The sequence below is a fragment of the Polypterus senegalus genome, chromosome 16, assembly GCF_016835505.1.
Source record: "Polypterus senegalus isolate Bchr_013 chromosome 16, ASM1683550v1, whole genome shotgun sequence".
NCBI lineage: Eukaryota > Metazoa > Chordata > Cladistia > Polypteriformes > Polypteridae > Polypterus > Polypterus senegalus.
In genome coordinates this window covers 53,163,912-53,186,839 of record NC_053169.1, presented here as the reverse complement: position 1 = coordinate 53,186,839, position 22,928 = coordinate 53,163,912, and the positions used below count along the sequence as shown (strand labels likewise).

The 22,928-nt window shown below is 41.7% G+C and overlaps 1 protein-coding gene across 1 annotated transcript in view; it reads right to left on the bottom strand.

Moving 5' to 3' along the window:
* tbce (tubulin folding cofactor E) overlaps positions 1-22,928 on the bottom strand; it is a 54,408-nt gene that overhangs the window by 14,533 nt on the left and 16,947 nt on the right. Inside the window, exons 5-7 of the mRNA XM_039738117.1 lie at positions 3,060-3,148; positions 2,842-2,941; positions 714-816 (exon numbers count right to left, since the gene is read on the bottom strand). Of these exons, the coding sequence (XP_039594051.1) occupies positions 714-816; positions 2,842-2,941; positions 3,060-3,148 (292 nt within the window). The remainder of the gene's footprint in view (positions 1-713; positions 817-2,841; positions 2,942-3,059; positions 3,149-22,928) is intronic.

Genomic DNA, 22,928 nt, shown 5'->3' with positions numbered 1-22,928 from the left:
TCCGCTACATAAATCCCGATCAGTGTGAAAATTAACGCAAGTGCACGCACCTGCTACCCCGCCCCAACTCCTCCCAGAATTACATCTCTTTAAATATGTAAATCAATATAAATAGCACTTAAGCTCAGCAATCTGTGAAAAGACAATGGCAAAACCAAGAGGAAACCATTATATAGGTTACAAGTTAATTACAACCAGATGCATTAAACTAATAAACAATATGTGGTTAATTTCAGTGTATTCATAAAGCACCGTCAGTAATGTGGATCTGAAAAAGAAAGATAAATCACACAGGAACAGTAACATTGCTTTGACGCTGGGTGCCGCCAGTCTGCAAAACCGAGTGGAGAACTTGCGTACGACAGGGTGTGAGCTACTGTGGAAATGTGCGTGGCTTTACGCCAAGTTTAGGTTTTATACATCGCAATTTGAACATGGAAATGTTCGTACGCAACAGTTCTGTGTGTACGCACCGTTTATACATGAGGCCCCTGCTCACTAGAACTTCATTTAAAACATCATTTAATAAATTCACCACCACATAAAAAGGCAGGTTTTACAAGTTTTGTTCTTTGGGGCAGCTTATAGTGTACAAAACATAATAAAAAGTTTCAAGACATTACCAGCACCCAGCTTTAAACATTTAAGTATTATTAAAAATCACATTTAACTTTATTCACAAGAAGAGTGTAATCATTTAATATGTTTCTTACATTGGACCAAGTAATTGAAGCTTTGTTAAGTGCCATTTCTCTCAGACTGGCAAAAGCTTGAGCAAGTGAAGAAGGATTCTCAGGAATGGCCAGTTTGTTCTGACTGAAAAAGAGAAGAAGAATGACACACACCAAATATTGGCCAAATGTATTGCCTTTTGAGGCAACAAATTTAATTTATTTGCATTCCTTCTGTTTATATTTCCTGTCAAGAATGCATATGATACAAAAGGAAAGGAAATCAGATGTATATGAAGTTAAAGAAATATGCTTATAAAGGATACTGGGGAAAATGACATTAACAACTATAAAATACTAAATATAAATACCAGTACAATTAATATTGCATTCATTAAATCATTGTTGTATTAAGTAAAACATATATTAATACAAATAGTTATTTCACCCAATTTACCCTATATACCCTTACGCATTTCAATTTTCTTCTTTTTAGACTCTGTTATTTTATGTCATACCCAGTAACAGCCTGGCACACAGCTGCATTCTATTGGCTTGTATGATGTTGAGTGACTGTTTCCAATCATAATTGACTAAACATTAGCTGCATGTCTACAATGAATAGCTGATTTTAATTTATCTCCAGTTTCTTGTCTTACCAGTGGTTATCAACCATTGCTTTTTCACACATTAAACAATATCCCTCTATATATCCAAACATGATGTTTGAAGCGGTCTCCTTTTGTTCAGCCAGGCACACTGTTGATAGTTCTACTGTCAGACCTGCTGGGTGATGGGGTTGTATTTCCATCACCTGCACATCTTCCTCACATTGCTATGGATTTTCTCCAGATTACTCCCACATTCTAAAGTTATGTATGTTAGTGAGTGTTCTTGTATTTGAAAAGGCTAATCTTCAAAACTGACAAGTAGAATTAAAGAGAAATATGAATTTAGACCAATACTGTCATGTATTAATCAAATTAAAGTAATATTCAAATACATATTTTGTGTCTTATACCTGCTAAAGAAGGTTTTAGCCATGACACATTACACTGTTTTTCCTGCGATTTTCAGTACAGTCTTCATTTATATACGTTTACAAAGTCACTGCATGCATCCATGAATCCTTCCATCATGTAATGTGACATCCTCAGCAACTCAATAAATGCAGGAGCCTGACCCGAGGACATAATCAAATCTAATTTTGTCTTAAGTCACAGGAATGGACAGCCAGTGGGTGCTCTGCTGCATGTACAATGCATAAAATGCAGCCACAATGAAAGGAAAATAGTTGTTTTGAACTATACAAATTGAAGAAAGTATTGTCTGTGCAGTTCTCATGTTTGTCATACCATGACAGAATGGAAACAGGTGGGCTACAACTGTGGCTGAACTCTCCATATGTGCAAAATATTCATACATCTTCTGGCACTGTCAGGCAACATGTTAACCAACTTTCAAAATGGACTGAGCTTGCAATACTTTAGAAATTAGAAGCACGCTGAAAGGTCATGAGAGAGTTGTGTAATCGGTCATATCTTAATATTTTTAGTTGTGTAATCTGACATTACAAGGCAAAACAACACTAACTGGCACACCAACGGGGAAGGTGTCCACGTGGATGGTTGGTGCGAACATATACAACGCCCCTATTGCAAGTGTAGTAGCTGTACCCAGGACAGTTCATCCATAAAGCAGCAGTGTTACCACCGCACTGCCTAATAATAAAGATATTTAAACTATTCTGTTTTGGGATTATTTAAGCAGCACAGTACAGTATGATCAAGTATGAGCTGTAATTGTCAGATATTTTGCAGATGGATTGCTCCTGCCTGGGAGCTGACACTAAATGATTAATCCTTAGTGATTAAAAAAAAAGTATCATTTTAAGAAATACATGCAAAGCAGTATGTGAATTTGATTTGGTAGACAAAACCTGAAACAGGTGATTCTGTTCATTCCATATATATACATTCTGCACTAATTGTGCAAAGGTGCAGAGTTAGTGTGTATTCAAGTCTATGCAAGAAAACAGATGATGAGGTTCTGGTCAAGTGTTATGTAGTGCAGATATTTATTTTGACTGTTGTATACATTGAACAATTATAAACAAGTTTGGGATTGAAAACAATCTGAAAAACTAAGCCAGAAGATGATAAAAGATTACCTGAGAATAAGCACTTTCAATTTTTTGAGCCGACATACTATGTCGGCAACATTTCTCCACGAAGCCAACAAATTTTCAGACAAATCCAGCAATATTACATCTGTAATTACAATGTAAGGCAATAATGGACAACAAACCTGAGAAATTCACCACAATAAAGAAAACTGACATCTGCACAGAGAAGGAGAAAAAAAGACAAGAAAAATCAGGAAGGATACTTGGTACCGTCTGCTGTATATCATCGTCTTTCCCACCACTGCTTACTTCACACCCTCTCAATGAAACTTCTGTAAGATTGTACAACTGTCTGTAGAAAGAACAATTTTAAAAGTATTTTAGAAACAAGAGAAAACATTACAGAGGTTAATGAAGGAATATAACAATGAAATATTAATATACAGTGCAAACGGAAAATATTCACAGCGCATCACTTTTTCCACATTTTGTTATGTTACAGCCTTATTCCAAAATGGATAAAATTAATTTTTTTCCTCAGAATTCTACACACAACACCCCATAACGACAACGCAAAAAAAAGTTTACTTGAGGTTTTTGCAAATTTATTAAAAATAAAAAAACTGAGAAATCACATGTACAATAAAGTATTCACAGCCTTTGCTCAATACTTTGTCGATGCACCAAGTCTTTTTGAATATGATGCCACAAGCTTGGCACACCTATCCTTGGCCAGTTTCGTCCATTCCTCTTTGCAGCACCTCTCAAGCTCCATCAGGTTAGATGGGAAGTGTCGGTGCACAGCCATTTTAAGATCTCTCCAGAGATGTTCAATCGGATTTAAGTCTGGGCTCTGGCTGGGCCACTCAAGGACATTCACAGAGTTGTCCTGAAGCCACTCCTTTGATATCTTGGCTGTGTGCTTAGGGTCGTTGTCCTGCTGAAAGATGAACCGTCGCCCCACTCTGAGGTCAAGAGCGCTCTGGAGCAGGTTTTCATCCAGGATGTCTCTGTACATTGCTGCAGTCATCTTTCCCTTTATCCTGACTAGTCTCTCAGTTCCTGCCACTGAAAAACATCCCCACAGCATGATGCTGCCACCACCATGCTTCACTGTAGGGATGGTATTGGCCTGGTGATGAGCGGTGCCTGTTTTCTTCCAAATGTGATGCCTGGCATTCACACCAAAGAGTTCAATCTTTGTCTCATCAGACCAGAGAATTTTGTTTCTCATGGTCTGAGAGTCCTTCAGGTGCCTTATGGCAAACTCCAGGCAGGCTGCCATGTGCCTTTTACTAAGGAGTGGCTTCCGTCTGGTCACTCTACCATACAGGCCTGATTGGTGGATTGCTGCAGAGATGGTTGTCCTTCTGGAAGGTTCTCCTCTCTCCACAGAGGACCTCTGAAGCTCTGACAGAGAGACCATCGGGTTCTTGGTCACCTCCCTGACAAAGGCCCTTCTTCCCCCAATCGCTCAGTTTAGATGGCTGGCCAGCTCTAGGAAGCGTCCTGGTGGTGTCGAACTTCTTCCACTTACGGATGATGGAGGCCACTGTACTCACTGGGACCTTCAAAGCAGCAGAAATTTTTCTGTAACCTTCCCCAGATTTGTGCCTCGAGACAATCCTGTCTTGGAGGTCTACAGACAATTCCTTTGACTTCATGCTTGGTTTGTGCTCTGACATGAACTGTCAACTGTGGGACCTTTTATAGACAGGTGTGTCATGTCCAATAGGTGTGTGCCTTTCCAAATCATGTCCAATCAACTGAATTTACCACAGGTCGACTCCAATTAAGCTGCAGAAACATCTCAAGGATGATCAGGGGAAACAGGATGCACCTGAGCTTAGTTTTGAGCTTCATGGCAAAGGCTGTATATACTTATGTACAAGTTTTACACCAAATATGTTGCATTCACTTTGTCGCTGAATATTTACCTAGAAAAGTCGCTGTGTGGTATTCATTGGAAAACATTGCTTTCCCAGCGCCCCATGATGGTTTGAAAGGCAAGTGTGACATCAAAGAACTGTATGAGCCATGCACTGAACTTTACTGACTGACCATAATAATAATAATATGAGGTATCAATCAACTTGCATACAGGTTATGTTCTGGCACTGGAAACACAAGTCAATATGGGCATACCACAATTATAGGGAGGAGGTCAAATATGATGTATAGCAGGGGTGCCCATACTTTTTCGGCTTGCGAGCTACTTTTAAAATGACCAGGTCGAAATGATCTACCTACATTAAAAATGTTCTATCTTGGAGTTTGCTAAAAGACCCCATGAAGGACTCTGAGATGGTGAGAAATAAGATTCTCTGGTCCGATGAGACCAAGATAGAACTTTTTGGCCTTAATTCTAAGCGGTATGTGTGGAGACAACAAGGCAGTGGTCATCACCTGTCCAATACAGTCCCCACAGTGAAGCATGGCGGTGGCAGCATCATGCTGTTTTTTGAGGGTGTTTTCAGCTGCAGGGACAGGACGACTGGTTGCAATCGAGGGAAAGATGAATGCGGCTAAGTACAGGGATATCGTGGACAAAAACCTTATCCAGAGTGCTAAAGACCTCAAACTGGGCCGAAGGTTTACCTTACAATAAGACAATGACCCTAAGCACACAGCTAAAATAACGAAGGAGTGGCTTCACAACAACTCTGTGACTGTTCTTGAATGGCCCAGCCAGAGCCCTGACTTAAACCCAATTGAGCATCTTTGGAGAGACCAAAAAATGGCTGTCCACCAACGTTTATCATCCAACCTGACAGAACTGGAGAGGATCTGCAAGGAGAAATGGCAGAGGATCCCTAAATCCAGGTGTGAAAAACTTGTTGCATCTTTCCCAAAACGACTCATGGCTGTATTAGCTCAAAAGGGTGCTTCTACTAAATACTGAGCAAAGGGTCTGAATACTTAGGACCATGTGATATTTCAGTTTTTCTTTTTTAATAAATCTGCAACAATTTCAAAAATTCTTTTTTTTGTCTGTCAATATGGGGTGCTGTGTGTACATTAATGAGGGAAAAAATTAATTTAAATGATTTTAGCAAATGGCTGCAATATAACAAAGAGTGAAAAATTGAAGGGGGTCTGAATATTTTCCATACCCACTGTATATATACACACACACACCCTTTGGGGTGCGAGCAGCTGTTGCTGGGCGTGCCAGTATACATCGAGGAAGAAAACAGAAAAACATTATTTGTACAAATTCTTAATTTATCTATCCATTCCTAAATAATTAAATGGGCAGGCTATTTCGTATCAGTGCAATATGCTGCTTGTTAAAATGGATGACTTCCGCTCTTACGTGCACGTAGTGTTGCGTGGGCATTATGAACTATCGTATCTGTTCAAGTTCTATTTAAATTTTAAATATAAGTAATTTTTATTTAGTTGACAGAAATATCTTTGGTAGGAATGCAAGTTAAATTTAGTCATCACTGCATAAATACATTCCTATCAAAGATATTTCTGTCGACTAAATAGAACCTACTTATATCCAAATAGAACTTGAAAAGATATATTTTTTCGAATCTGAGTGCACATTTTAGATCGACTTACGACTACATCGAGCCCCGTGCTATTGTGCTCTGGCCTGCCTGCCTCAATAAGTCACCATCGCTTCGCTCTTACTTTTTTACCGTTCATTTAATCATGGGGCTCTCTACAGTTTTTTTTATTTTCGGGTTGTAATGTTCATTAAATTTCAAATCATCTGGTCCATTGGCGGAACCGTGCATCTCACACCTAGGCCTTCAGTACTGCTCCGTCTGAATCGAACCGCCCCTCAAAAACTAATTTATGGTTATAAAAACCATCTTAATATGCAGAAATACAGTATAAAGAGCCACTGCATCGCAGATAGAATTGCTACATTTTACTCACCAAAAATCTGGATTATTTGTAAACAAAATCCACCCTCCTCCCTTTCCTCAAAAACAGTTCAATCACTCTGTCGTACAGATTATCCGTGCGCCCCAGTTCCACCAAAAAGTCCCTTTCTATCACCATCGAAGCTAATGCTGAAAATCGAACCTGCGGCTTCTATCCAATCAATGGGTCTGAATACGGTGATGTCGGGATACGCCTACTACAGGGCTGTACTGACACCAACTCAAAATCTGATTGGTTGAAGCAACAGGTTAATCGACATTTATTCTGTGTTAAGAGTGCCTGTACAACGGATTGTAAAGTCCTCTCTGCCTGGCAACAAATGATGGCTGAAATGTGATTGGTTAAATGCTTTAATACGAAAATACATGCCTGGAAGCAGCACAACCATCGGAAAAGCTATGAAAGGAAGCGGACAGACTATTTGGAATTATTTAATAAGTATTCATGGACAAAATATAATTAACATCAGTTTGTGATTCAGATATTTTTACTTTTGAATATGCTAAGCACAGTCTTTCACCCGCAAATATTTACCTTATATGGGCAGGCACTCAATTACGTGATGATGCGACACGCAACTCCGCCTCCCATGGCCATCGAGATGCAGTCTATTACAGTATATGGACGAAAAAATAAGCTCCAGTTTATGACCATTACGCGTAGAATTTCGAAATGAAACCTGCCCAACTTTTGTAAGTAAGCTGTAAGGATTGAGCCTGCCAAATTTCAGCCTTCTACCTACACGGGAAGTTGGAGAATTAGTGATGAGTCAGTGAGTGAGTGAGGGCTTTGCCTTTTATTAGTATAGATTGAGGATTTGTTCTGTTCTATGTATTGTACTGTATTGTATTGACCCCCCTTCTTTTTGACACCCAACGCACGCCCAACCTACTTGGAAGGGGGTCTCTCTTTGAATTGCCTTTCCCAAGGTTTCGTCCATTTTTTCCCTACATGGGTTTTTTTGGGAGTTTTTATTTTGTCTTCTTAGAGAGTCAAGGCTGGGGGGCTGTCAAGAGGCAGGGCCTGTTAAAGCCCATTGCGGCACTTTCTGTGTGATTTTGGGCTATACAAAAAATAAACTGTATTGTATTGTACTTTGATATTTATTATTGCTGTTTTCCAACGTTTGTTGTTCCAAGGATACATTACACTGTTCTGTTTACCGTTTTTCTCCAAATTGCACCTTTATTGAAATGTTTTGTTCTGTGGATATTTCCAGCTAAACCATAAGCTCATATAAAAGGTCTGATTACAGAGTTTTCATGCATTGATGGCAAATGCCAATAGTTGAAAACACAAGTATCCTCACTGTTATATTCTACAGCAGGCTGTGTGGCACAGTTTCTCTGTTCATTAATCATACTGTAGAATTTCTAGCACTTGTTCCAAGGCTGAAATTATAACAAAAAACAGACTTATGGTCTAAAGCACTTAAGTGCCAAATGTCAAATCTGTGGCTTGAAAATGAAAGCTGTACATAAAGAACAACCAACCAAACAGAAAAAACATGCTTTAAAGATATAGAGATTAAAATAAAAAGGTCTTCGTCCTAATTCAAGTAACCAGTTTCCTCTAAGGCCTTTTCAGCAACAGCAGCTGGTAATCACCAAAGCCCTCGCATCTGACAGACAAGGAGAACCAAGAGAAGAAATATATTTTTTCTTATCTTTTATACCTAATGCTCGCAAAGTAAATTTAATGTTAGTGGATGCTGTTAGCAAGATACAATTGGGACAGAGGTTCTTTGTGTTTCTTCTCTCATACTATACTCAAAATAACAGGATGCCTCTACTGTAATGCACTAAGCATACAAAGATTTAATTTCTCATGCCACCTTTGATATAGGAAATGCTTTTTGCCCACCAAATGTAAAAAGATTCTTTATACCTGGTCAAAGAAGAAAAGTGCTTTTGGCAAAATATTTATTTGAATGTCTTATTTTTCTCTAGCCAACTCTGTTTACACAATCAATCTCAGTCATTTGTTGGGGATTAAGAGTTGTTTTTGACTTTTAGCATATAATACACTTTATTTATATAGCGCCTTTCCCATGCTCAAGGCGCTTAATATACATACAATAAAAAGTAAGTGAACAAGTGCAAAAAGTTTTAAGTTTAACGCAAATTTTAACGAAAAGTGTTGATAACAGGGAAGAGTGGCAACAATATGCGTGCGCCAGCATCCCCTCCTCTGCAAGATAATTCATATTTTTCTATAAACTGTAGTCCAATTAAAAATTCCTGTTCGCAGTGGCAATGCTTAAGATGTCACATCTCGACTCAACACCCCGTACCAACAGCTAATGGCCCAAATGTTCATTATCCTACCTCAAGACCTTAATGGGCCAACAACTCAAGTGGCCACTTTATCCTTGTAAAGGAGAGATAAAAACAATTAAGTAGACAGATGAACCGTTTACATTGTATCAGTCAGAAAGTGTCCAAGACAGGTAATCCAGAATATGTAATTTTATTTTTTGTCAATAGATGAGGAGGTCCATATTTTTGCAATATAGAGTAGTAGTTTTGAGAAAGTAATTAAGCACATAATCATAGCAAAACATTCAAAATGATTAATCTTAAGTTTTAAAAAATTTTTGATAAGGTACCTAATGGTATAGTAGGCTTCAAACTAAAAGAAAGAGCAACTGGGGTCACTGGAAGCAGAAGGATAAGAGCTGAATGAAGCATATAACACTGTGTTATGGTATAAAGAATATTTCAGTATTAGTCAAGTGTAAAAGTTGTGCTCTGAGAAGTCAGTTTTGGGTATTCCCCACTTTCAATTCAAATATTGAGATTAAAAATGTTACATTTGCAGAAGGCTGATTAGTAGGCACCTTATGCTCTATAAAATTTGGGAAAAGTATAGAAAGCAGGAGCCAAGGAAAAAACCTGTAACGGCCGACCCCTTATTCCCAGCCGGCAGCTACACCTCCAAGACCTGTGGCCTGGATAATTAACTGAGAACCTTTCCTGCCAAGCCGTACTCTTACACAGATAAACTTTCCCCCCAATCGACGGTTTGAAATGCAAAGACAATAAGCAGAATGTAAAATTAAACAAGAATAAATGTATTAAATGACACAAGACACGCCACAAGACAAATGTACACCCAAATATTCCTCCACCCCAACAATCCCAAAGCAACACTGACAATATATATATACAAATCCCCTCCCTTGTCCACGTAACATATAACACACACCACACAAACGACAAATGGCTAGCAAACAGAATGATTGTGAACTTGAGTCCGATACGTGAATAAATGTCCTGAATACGGTACTGATTAGTGGCGATTGTAATGTTTGTATTTCCGGCGTTTGGAACAACCTCACCGTGATTCCTCGGCGTGTGGCGAATGATGATTCGACCCCGGGGTCTTCAGCGGCAAGCAGGTTGAAAGGCAGTCCGGATGAATGAAAAACAAACTGGATGAAAGCGCAATGGAATGATTCGGCAGGCAAGTTGTGATCGTGAATGCGATATTGTTCTCCTCTTTTTCTCTCTCTCTCTCTCGTGCTAGTTTCTCCTTCGTCTCCTCCTCTTCTCCTTAAATAGTCCGTGACAGTAGTAATTGATTAATTGATATACACAGGTGCTTTCCAGATTAGTGGTTGTGAACTCCTCCCATCATCCATCCTCCTTTACGGGGACAACATTAACTGATACACATACACGCAGTCAATGGGACAATGAAACGAGACACACACACAGCACTGACATTTAAACACTATGTGGCACCGCTACAAACCTAAGTGTTGTGTTATAACTTATGTGAAGACTGTACACATTTTGGTCTCCACATTACAAGCTTGGCTTGACAGTTATACAGAGCTATTAAGTGAATTCCAGAAATGTGTTGTACAAACAATAAGAAAAGACTGCAGGAGCTAAATCTATTAATCTCAAGCAAGCACATATTCAGAAATGGCATGACAGAAGTGCTTAAAATTAAGAAGGAAGTATATGGATGCCAGGTGTTACATTATAACTGTTGTTTTAACAAAAATGTGTTAAGAAGTGGAATATTTTACTATTTAACAATTAACTACTGCTATTTCTAAGTCGTCCTGCGGTGGGTTGGCACCCTGCCCAGGATTGGTTCCTGCCTTGTGCCCTGTGTTGGCTGGGATTAGCTCCAGCAGACCTCCGTGACCCTGTGTTCGGATTCAGCGGGTTGGAAAATGGATGGATGCATATTTCTAAGTTGTGAAATATTAAACCGCACATTTTAATTTCACTTTCTAAAAATGCTCTGGTAGTGTGGTTACATACAATTTAACTGTGTAAATCAATTATAAACAGTATTCAAGTATACCAGCTCAACTCATTTTTCAGAAGCAGCACAACTGTTTTGGAAATTTCTGTCTTTAACACTAGAATCCCTGAAGCCTACGAAAAAAGTCGTAATGCCAGACCACCTTAAATTCCTTCGCACCTCTCCATCAGCGTCTTTGTTTTGCAAATATGTCAAACAGCACAAGCAGCAAGCCTGCCATTCCAACCGCCATCGTCGCAGCTGAAGCAACATGCAAAATTCACAGAGCTCAAGTCTGTTTATCTGGGTGTTAAGAGCCTGGAGTTGCATAGGGTAAATAATACATTATTTCATGTGTCTTCCATTTTTACAATAATCTGGATAAATGTAGCATGACAGGAAATACGAGGTAAGAAAAGTTGAACACATAACTAAAACAAACTTTTTCACGTTATAGTAATATAGTAATATAGTAGTAATGATAAAATGCTGACATGAAATGTATGTGTTAAGACTAAAGTTCAAATATCAAATAAATACTTTCACAAAAGGTATAACAAAACAAGTGCACCTTTATTTGAGAATATCACCAAAGAAAAATAAATTATTCAATTAACATGTTGCTGTCCCTGCATTTTTCATTTTGAGTAGTGAGCTGTTATTATTATTACTATCATATACTGTAATAAAAACAAACATTTGATTTAAGCCTGAAACAGCTGTTGTAAATTTTTGTTATTTGTAAAAGTTAGTGTTTTTTTTTTTTATTTTTATTCTGTTTTATTCTCTCGGTCACCTTCACTTGGTATAGCAAACTTGCCTCTCCCTCTCTGAATTGATGGCATTTATCTCCATTCTTTTCACAAATGCAGCGATGACCACAGTTGGTCTTGTGGTTGATGCCTGGTCAGAACTATTTGTTGTAGCGGCAATCGAAGATAGTGACCACTATCAGACTAATTCGGCATTTGCACTTTGACAACAAAAAGACTCCTGCAGAACGTATGAAAAACAACAGATTTGCATGTACATGTGCAATGCCACTCCTTATTTAGCAAAAGATCCCAGTCGTCCCATGGGAAAAAGATTTTTCAAGACTGTGGTCATAAAGCTGTTTCTGTACAATGGCAGAACCATAACAAACAACTTCTTCAAGTCACTTTCGCTGGTAAATAAACTGCTGCACTGCAACACAACTCTGCTTGGCACCATAAAGTGAGATCGGAACTTCCACCTGCAGCTAAAGTCACTTCAGTATGTGTGCAATTCTCTACGCTAGTATGTAGATCTGGCAGTGCCACACTGATGGTGTATGTGCCCAAAAAGAAGTAGTCTGCCTGCGTTCCCAGTACCATGCACCATAATGCTGAGATGGGGCAAGATTTGGAGGGGGGGTGATGTTCAAATGACATTGCGTTTTCAGACATGGATGTGTCTGTGCGTGCATTAGAGTGGCAGAGACAGATCTGATATCATTCAAGTGGTTACTACAATATAAAATAAACACTTTTGCAAAGGTATAACGCAACAAGTGTACTTTTATCTATACTAATAAAAGGCAAAGCCCTCACTGACTGACTGACTGACTGACTCATCACTAATTCTCCAACTTCCCGTGTAGGTAGAAGGCTGAAATTTGGGAGGCTCATTCCTGACAGCTTACTTACAAAAGTTAAGCAGGTTTCATTTCGAAATTCTAAGCATAACGGTCATAACTGAATCCTACTTACCTACATATATACGGTCATAGCCTGCAGCTCGGTCGCAGTGTGAGGCGGAGTTGCGTCACCCATCACCATGAATCCCAGCAAAAGTGAGAGAGAAACTTAAGTGCCGGGTCTGAGCTAACATTAAATAAAGCCGTGGACATCGCAAGATCGCACGAGATACAAGTTTAATGAGAAGAAGCAGGGTATAAATGAGACTTTTCATCACTTTGTAACAGAGTTAAAATTGCTGGTGAAGGACTGTGCTTATGCAAACGAGGAGGAGATGGTCAGGGACAGAATAGTGTTTGGCACAAACGCAGTGAAAGTGCAACAGAAACTTTTAAGTGCCAGGTCTGAGCTAACATTAAATAAAGCCGTGGACATTGCAAAATCGCACGAAATAGCACAACCACAGCTGAGAACCTTCGATGCATGTATTCCGAGCAGCTCACGTGAACTGACTCTGAACGCAGTACGCAGACAACAAGCGAGAGCTCCAAAGAGAGCTGAACAAAAAACGCATTACACAATTGAGAAGGCTGCAAAAGAATATGAAGCGAGTGACTCATACAAGCATATTCAGAAGTGCAACTACTGCGGAAACAAAGCACACGGTGGAAAAAGTCAATGTCCAGCTAAAGGAAGACAGTGTATAAAATGTAAATTGAACCACTTCGCTAAAGTTTGCAGGACTGGGAAAGGTAAACCCATGCATGCAGTGTGTGATGTCTCAGATAAAGAGGAAGACGAGCTGTTTATTGATGCAGTAAGAAAGGAACAACCCTCTGAAGCTGAACAAGCCTTTGTAGACATATCAATAGGAAAGCAAGGTGTAAAGCTTAAGATTAAATTAAGTTCATAGACACGCTACCGCTAAATATTTGCAGGCAAATCCACAGCTTAATATTGGGAATGCCTGTTAAACATCACGGGTACCAATTTGGGTAGTGAACACTTCGATGAATGAAACCTGTTATCTTTACAACGGTTGACAAACACGGAATGTAACTTGAACACAACACATCCTCCAAATACGAACCTGATTCAAATAAATAATGACAATCAAATCCTTGATGACAGCAACACTCATAACAGTCACAAAACAATTACATTGACAATCATGTTACGTTATTTTTAAAATGTTTCCTTTTCTTTTTCATTATTTCTTTAACACACTACTTGTCCACTGCGAAGCGCAGGTATTTTGCTAGTTCAAGAATAAAACTGAGTAAGAAAAAAATTCAAGATACCAACATGATTCACCAGCATTTGTGTATCTCCTTATATCCCTTCAGCGATATATTTTACAAGTAGCAAAATTTTACATGGGCTATTACAGACTCAAAGCAAATGTATGTTTTTATTATATAATCGTAATAACAGCTGCTCACTACTCATAACGGTAAATGCGGGGAAGACCAGGGATCGAACCCGCAACCTCTTGATTTAGATGCGCCTCTTCTTACCTCTACACCAGCCATTCAATTGATATTTGGATTTACATATTGACAGTAACATGTAAATTGAATACATTTCTTTTCCTTCAGTTATATTCATGAATAAAGGCACACTTTTTGTCATTATTATAACAAGAAATAAATTCTGTTTTAGTTATGTATTCAACATTTCTTGCCTCGCTTTTCCTGTCATCCTACATTAACCCAGATCATTCTACACATGAAACACACATGAAATGTTGTAGCAATACTACTAGTAGTTAGAACTGCATCTCCCAGCAATCCTTGCATGGACTGTTGGGATCAAAGGTGGCCAGAGGGGTTTAAAAGGAGGGCAGGTGTCAGGAAGGAAGAAAAGTTATTTTTGTTGTTGTACGTTGTGTGTTACATTTATCTGTTGCATTTAACTTTGGACTGCCTGCTGTTAATTCAGCCATAATTTATCATGGTGTCCTGGATTGTATTCATTTGTTGGAGTCTGGATCGTCTTTCTACCTGTATACTGAGGACTGTGTTTGGATTCATTGGCTTTCACACAAGAAAAGGAGCGCTCCTGAACCATCCGTCTTCATTATTTTCCCTTCCCTTTCAACATACAGATCGCTGGACTTAATTTCGTCACCTCTCACTTCATCCAGTTTGGTTTGCCCATGGACTTTGCTGTGTGGTGTTTGTGTTCGTATGTTAAATGTAATATCGCCGAAGGGGTCAGGGGTGGTATTATTGTTTGCATTTAGTTAATTTAATTTCATTATATTCTTTATTGTTTAATGTCCCTAGCGTGCTTTAGTTGGTCTCTGTAGTAGTGTGTGTATGTGTGTGTGTTGTTCCAAGGCTGGGGTTGTCCCTGGTATATCGTCCACTAAAATAAATAAATCACCGTCACTTTGATGGTGTGAATCTTAGCGGTACTTGACCGCTACAGATTTTGGCGAGCTGGGTAGGAGCCAGGGTTATTTATGTCCCCTTCTAGTGTGACTTCACTTATGCCCTTACAGGAGCATGTCTGTTGAAAGCGCGGTGCAGGGCAAGAAGTGAGCTGCTGGTTGATATGCGTCTGCTGCCTAGGCCACGTCACGTAACAGTCAGAGCCCCTCTCGAGGAGGAGTTGAGCCTGCTGGATTCCCTGTGTGTCTCCAGTCCGGAGCAGCCCAAGACCAGCGAGGGACGGCTTCTGCAAGACCTGACGCCGCGCCTAGAACAGCTAGAGACACAGGTTGACAACATCTCCCTCAGTTTTCTCAATCGAGACAAAACTGTCCATGACCTCATCGATGCCACGGCCACCTGAGTTTCTGGCGAGGCGGGTGTGAGGGTGCAGCATCTGGAACAGTCCTTCGTGAAGTGTGTGCAGCGCCTGGAACCCAATATGAGAGAGGAGATCGGGAGGCAGGTGCAGGAAAGCTGGCGTGCCGTCACGCAGCCACTGGAGCAGTCGACTCCTGTAACGGGAGTGAGGAACGACTGGGGACAGTCGTCCTTGTCCGTTGCGGTGCTGCGGATGTAGTTTCCTAAGCTGGCTCCTCAGTGTGCACCCATGGGCATTGTCGACTTTGTAGAAGAGGTTGACATGTTCGTGGAGCTGCATCCTCTGAGTGGAGCTAAGCTACAGGAATTCCTGAACACGGTACTCAGTGGACCGGCACGCTCTTGGTGGTTAGCTGAGCGGCACAAATGTAATACCTGGGCGGTGTTTCGCGCTGCCTTCCTGAATGCGTTCCTCTCTGATGAATACCAGGAGCTGTTGGAAGAAAAGCTCCGGACCTTTGTACAAAAACCATCGCAGAGCCTCCGGGACTTTGTCTTTGAATTCCGCGCATTGTGCCTAAAGTGGCGATCTGACATGCATGAGGAAGAGATATTGCAACGTGTCCTTGATACATGTGGCCCTTGGGTGGCAGCTACTCTGATGGGGGTCGCGAAATTGGTTGATGAGTTGGTGAAGGTGGGGTCCCGAGTGGAAAAGGATTGGGCGGCTATCAGGCTTAGTGGGTCTCGAAAGGGTCCCACGTCTCGAGATGTCCCCTGTCCGAAACCACAAGGAAAAGCCCCATTGGATCCCCAGGCCAATCTCACCCTGGTGCAAGCCACTTTGCCCCTCTTAGTGGGGCCCGTACAAGTACGAGGAGTCACTGGAGAGGTGGTCGTAGATACAGGGAGCACTTATACCATTATGAAATACAGCTTGTGGGAAAAGCTTAAAGTGCCTCATGAGCAGTTAAGGGAAAGTGCAAAGGTAAAATTCTTTCCTGCGGATGTAAGGGAGCACGGGGCAAAGGGCAGGGTTCCTATGAGGTTCTGCTTACATGAGACACACTGGGAGATAAAAGTTTACATCCTGGAAGATGACCACCTGTCAATGCCCTTGTTACTTGAAATGGACTCTCTTGTGTTGGTAGGTCTTACCATCCACCTGTCGCGGCTGGAGTACAAGTTGCCGAGGGGGTGAAGTCCATCGGTTTGGGACGAAGGCTCAAAGTAATCTGGTTTGGCCTAACTTGTGTTATTACCTCGCGCAGTTGGTGAACGAGCCCAGCCCAGAGTAGAGAAGGCTATTTTTGAACAGCCGTAGCTCGTTCAGCCACTGCTTAGGAGGTGGCACTCTGTGTGGATGGACAAATTGGGTCGGACTGAAGTGGTGTGTCACCACATTCACGCGGTCGACCCTGTCCTGGTTCGGCACAGAGCCTACAGAGTGTCACCTCTGAAAAGAGGAATAATCAAGGAATGGGTTGACCAGATACTGGTGGATGGGGTCACTGAGTCTTCCACCTCGCTGTGGGCTAGCCCTGTAGTGCTCGTTCAAAAGGCCGACGGGACCTACCGATTCTGTGTGGACTATCGGGAGCTGAACAAGAAGACCTTGAATGATGCTTACTCCATGCCCCTCATTCATGACATCTTGGAGTGGAGGCGTGACCACGGGGGGGCTGGGGTGGGCGCTCCCTCCCCCAGAGACAAGCCGTGCCCACCCTACGAAATGCTCTGTCTGTCCAATGAAAACTCTGGAGAAGAATAACATTTTATTTTCAAAGTTCTCTTTGCAGCACGTTTTGAACCTGTTGACCACATTCCTTAATTAAAACAGCATATACGTTCCATTCTTCTTTTATTTTCTGGTTGGTAACACCAAAGTCTATGCATAGGTGGCTTATTTAAAAGCAGACATCTTCAACCTTTGTCCCTCCGCAAGCTGCTGGCTCCACTGTTGAGCCCAGCACCGCTGCTACCAACAAGAGCACAGCGCACCACGTCGGGAACTGAAACTCCAAAAGATGTAGAGAAGCCTACACAATCCTCCAGCTCTGCGCCCACGTCGGGTACTCCAAACCTCTGCCTTCAACAAAACATACAGTCTGGTCTGCCTGACTTAAATATGGATAGCCCATCCCAGCCCATTTTAATTAATTATCCCAAGCGCGCATTCGGAAAGACACTCATATGTTTTAGTGCAAGCTGGTATCAGTCTCGACCATGGCTTGAATATTCTGTTGTTTGTGATGCCAGCTTTTGCTTTGCCTGCTGCAAATTTAGTATTTCCAATTCAGACCGCGAGGATATATTCACCAAGCTCTAGAAACACGCGTCTAGTATCCCGCACGTCAGAGCCATGTCTGCATAGCAAGAGTATCGGCGGCGGGTGAAAGCATAGTTCATCTTCTGGGTCCAACCCAGATAGAAAAGAATAGATATTATGTGAAAAGCATTGGGGAGGCCATTCAGTTCCTTGCAGTCAATGAACTGGCTCTGTGTGGTCACAATCACGAAGGTGGGGAGGAGGGACTTTTCCAATTACACAATCAAAAAAGATGCCAAACTTGCAGAAATTGTAAATTACATTCCAGACAATGCAAAATACACATCCAATGTAATTCAAAATGAAATAATGGAGGCTCTTGCCAAAATGGCGGTAAGAGATATCAGGACCAAATATGAAAAAGCTGACTCTCCTGGACTTTGTATTAAAAGTGATGGTACCAGGGATTACTGTAACATTGAGAATGTGTTTGTAGTGATTAGATTTGTCCAGATCTCCATCCCTGAAGAACACCTGATTGGCTTAATTGAACTGAATCAGCTTGATGCTGAATATATTTGTAACCAAATTCAGTCACTTCTCTCTGAGCTAGGTTACAGCCCAGACAATTTAGTGTATCAGTGTTTTGATGTCATGCCTGGGGCAAGGCGTGGTGTCCAGGCTTTGTTACAAAACAAAGTTGGTAAGTACATTCCATATGTGCACTGCTACAACCACCACCTCCATTTACCAGTGATACATGCAATGGAATCAGAACCTCTGGCTAAGAAGTTCTTTGACTGGTCAAATTCATTGAACACATTTTGTCACACATTATGTTTCACACACATACAATGCACCCACACTGAAAAGACTTCTAGAAATACAATGGACCAGTCATTATGATGTCACAAAGTCCATTGTCAACAATGAGGAAGCTATAAGGGGGCTTCTCTCAGAGGTAGCATAGGCTGACACTGCCCCTTTTGACATTTGCATAGAGGCATGTGGTCTTTTGACCCATTGAAAAAAGCAGAATTTCTTCAATACAGGAAAATTCCTCCTTCATGTGCTTGGTGTGCTGAAACCAGCCAATGCAATTCTACAGGCACATGCAGTAGATTTGTGCACTGCTGAGGAGGTGGTGACCACTTCACTGGCCACACTGAAGGAGATGAGATGCGACTCATTCTGGGAGGAGCATTTCTCTCAGTGTGATAGTAGGCCTACCAATTCGCTCAAAAGGAAATGGAAAGTTAACTCACAGCTTGATGATAGTATTGTTGTGTCTACGCTTGGGCATGGTGACTCTGATGAACAAATTGCTCCTAATCACTTTTAAAAGAGCTATGTTCAGCATTCTTGATAGAGCTATTGTGGAAATGGAGACAAGATTCTCTCAGAGAAATGTTGAATTATTGCGGGCCACTTGCAGGGACAGAGCAAAACAGCATGACCTTGCAAAATGAAATGGCTGTGGCAAAAGCAATGTTGATCAATAAACTCCAGCTGATGCTTAACTCTCCGAGACATGCAAACGCATTCAGCAGTACAAAGAGGCCTTCCCTATGTTGCGTTCGCTATGTGTCACAGCACTCATCATTGATGTGTCTTCAGCTGCATGCAAAAGCTCTTTCTCTACTTTGAACCGCATTCTCATTCCACTCCGCCGAACAATGCTGCATTCAAGGAAGAGAAATTTTGTCATTCTGGCACATGAGAAAAACATCACAGAACATCTAGACATGAATGAATTTATTTCAGAATTTGCCAAGAGTAACTGCAGACTGGTCCTGTAGATAATATCCAGGTTAAACACTGGAAACTGATATCCTATAGCCTTCCTAATGACTACAATGAGCCACGTTTCTGTTCTTGCTCTCATATGTTGTATACATTTGCCTTTATTGATATTTACCTTGTAGATGTAGTTCTATATTTGTTCACAAAAAATAATACAAGTTCTATTGCCTCTGTTAATTTTATTGAACAATAGGTTATGATTTATGCTACAATTTTTGCTTTTATATGTTATATAAAACTATGTTGTTATTATTATTTGACCCCCCCTACAAAAATGGGGATGGATGGATGGATATTTTTTGCCCCCCCAGACAAGCCAAATGCCCACCCACACATGATGTTCTGGTCACACCTCTGTCTTGGAGCCTTTGCATGGGGCAGTGGTGTTCAGCTCCCTAGATTTGAAGTCTGGGTATTGGCAGGTGAGGATGGGTAAGAGTAGCATGGAGAAGACTGCCGTCATCACCCCGGAGGGGTTGTTCCAGTTTCAGGTGATGCCTTTTGGGCTTAAAAACGCTGAGGCATCATTCCAGTGGCTAATGGAGCAGATCCTCCGGGGGCTTATTGGGAAGACCTGCTTTGTTTACATAGATGACATCATTGTCATCCCCCTGGGAGTGGTCACCAACGTGCCAGGACTCCTCTGAAAGACTCAAACAGGCACTGATATCACCTCCAGTCCTGGCACAGCCTGATCCTTCATTAACCTTTCTGGTCCACACAGACGCAAGTGACCTCGGGCTTGGCGCCGTTCTCTCGCAATCAAGTCAAGGAGAAGAGAGAGCGATGGCCTGTCCATCACGGTCACTAAAGGGTGCCGAGTATAATTATTCCACCACCAAGAAGGAATGCCTCGCTGTCATGTGGGCCGTGAAAAAGTGGCTTCCTGGAGGGAACTTCATTTTAAGTCTACACTGACCATAGGGCACTGACCTGGGCATTCAATTGCGCGAAGGGTACTGCGCCTCCAACAGTTCTCATTCAAGGTGTGCTATCGGAAGGGCTGTGCTAATGTTGTGCCCAATGCTTTATCACGGGTTCACGAGTCCGCACCAGTGGTATGTGCGGTATCGGTCTCTAACCATTGGCCTGATCTTCCCCTGAACGTGCAGGAAATTGTTCAGTCTCAAGCAGCCAGTCCTGTATGTCAGGGGTTGAGAGAGGGTCCAGGGGGGAGGACTGACCGCATACATTATAGGGAACTTCAAGGGGCACTCTATCGCTGTGTTCCAACAAAAGATCGGGGTTACCATTATCAGTTGGTAGTGCCCGAGACAGATGTGCCCAAGTTCCTACAGTATTACCATAATAGCCCGATCGGTGGTCACCTCGGACGTATTAAGATGGTGTTTAAAATCTTGGAGGTGGCATGGTGGCTGACGATATGCAAAGACGTCTGGTCCCATATCCAGACTTGTACCACCTGTCAGCAATACAAAACCCCACCTGGTCTCCCCTCGGGACAGCTTCAACCAGTAACCATCACTACCCCGGGGGAAAGCCTAGGCGTGGACCTAATGGGACCATTTCCTACTAGTAAGGACCGGAAGTCCTACCTGATGGTGGTTGTGGATTATTATACCCGTGTGGTGGAGCTATTCCCTTTGGCTAATGCCACCGCCAAGAAGATGCATTCCACCCTGAAGGATGAGATTTTTACCCGATGTGGGGTGTCGAAGAACATCATCACAGACCGGGGCCCAAAGTTTACTGGCTCAGAGGCCGAAGAATTGTGGAAGCAATGGGGGGGATGTTCATCTGAAAACAACAGCATATCATCCCCAATCTAATCGCACTGAGCGGGTGAACCGGACCCTGAAGACAATGATAGCATCCTTCATCGGTGACCACCATCAGGATTGGACAAAGTGGCTGCCTGAGCCGCGGTTCGCATTGTTAGCTTTAGGCAGGCAGATAAATGGCCCACTAGAAAGGATGACTGAGCACAACCCACCTAAACCAGACTCATCACTACATAATCACTTGCAGAGTATACAACTAATCACACAACGGGTAAAGCAGAGGATGGTGAGGTCCCAGTCCAGACAATCTCAATCTTACAACCAGAGACATAAGCCTGTGCAATTCTCGGCTGGAGAGACAGTCTGGATCAGGACTCATCCCCTCTCCAAAGCCTCTGAGAAATTCATGGCTAAACTGGCTCCGAAGTGGTTCGGCCCGGCAACTGTTGTCCAAAAGAAGGGACCAGTGACCTTTGCAGTGGAGTGGGGATTGCCGGGGACTAAGAAAGTAGACACTGTGAACATCGCAAACCTCAAGCCTTGGTTCAGCTGTACACCACGGCCTGGGGATGGGGATTGTAGCAATGCTACTAGTACTTAGAACTACATCTCCCAACAGTCCTTGCATGGGCTGTTGGGGTCAAAGGTGTACAGAGGGGTTTAAAAGGAGGGCAGGTGTCAGGAAGGAAAAGTTGTTTTTGTTGTTGTACGTTGTGTGTTGCATTTATCTGCATTTATCTTAGGACTGCCTGCCGTTAATTGTGCCATAATTCATCATTGTGTCCTGGATTGCATTCGATTGTTGGGGTCTGGATCATCCGTCTACCTGTATACTGAGGACTGTGTTTGGATTCATTGGCTTTCCCACAAGAAAAGGAGCGCTCCTGAACCATCCATCCGTCTTCATCATTTCGGCAACTACCGGTAGGACTGTGTTTTCCCTTCCCTTTCAACATACAGATCGCTGGACTTAATCTTGTCACCTCTCATTTCATCCGGTTTGATTTTCCCATGGACTTTGCTGTGTGGTGTTTGTGTTCATATGTTAAATGTAATATCGCCAAAGGGGTCAGGGGTGGTATTATTGTTTGCATTTAGTTAATTTAATTTCATTATATTCTTTATTGTTTAACATTCCCAGCATGCTTTATTTGGTTTCTGTAGTAGTGTGTGTGTGTCGTTCCAATGCTGTGGTTGTCCCTGGTATATCCTCCACTAAAATAAATAAATCACCGTCAATCTTAGCTGCACTTGACCACTACAATGTGTTCCAAATAATGATATATTATTTACCCTATACAATTCCAGGCACCTCACACCCATATAAGCAGACTTGAGCTGGGAGAACTTCAGCTTCGTCAGTGGGGGAAATGGGATAGCGGCCTGATTGTGTTGATTGACACATTTGCAAAACAAAGACGCTGATGAAGAGTTGTGAAGGTATATATGGTGGCCCAGCATTACGACTTTTTTCATAGGCTCCAGTGATTCTAGTGTTAATCTTCAACAACTAACTTTTTTAAGACTGTAAAACAAACGATTCAGTTCAGACTCAAACTGTTACCATTAAGCCTTAATCAAGAATAGCATTTCTAGAATTCATAAGTAGCCATTAACAGTTAAAACCATAATTGGTGAGAGAACCACACAAAGCATTATTCACTTCCTTAACCATGTATTACAATACTGAACATGTAGCACTGAATTTCAGTATTTCTGGACAATATGTGGAAGAAGT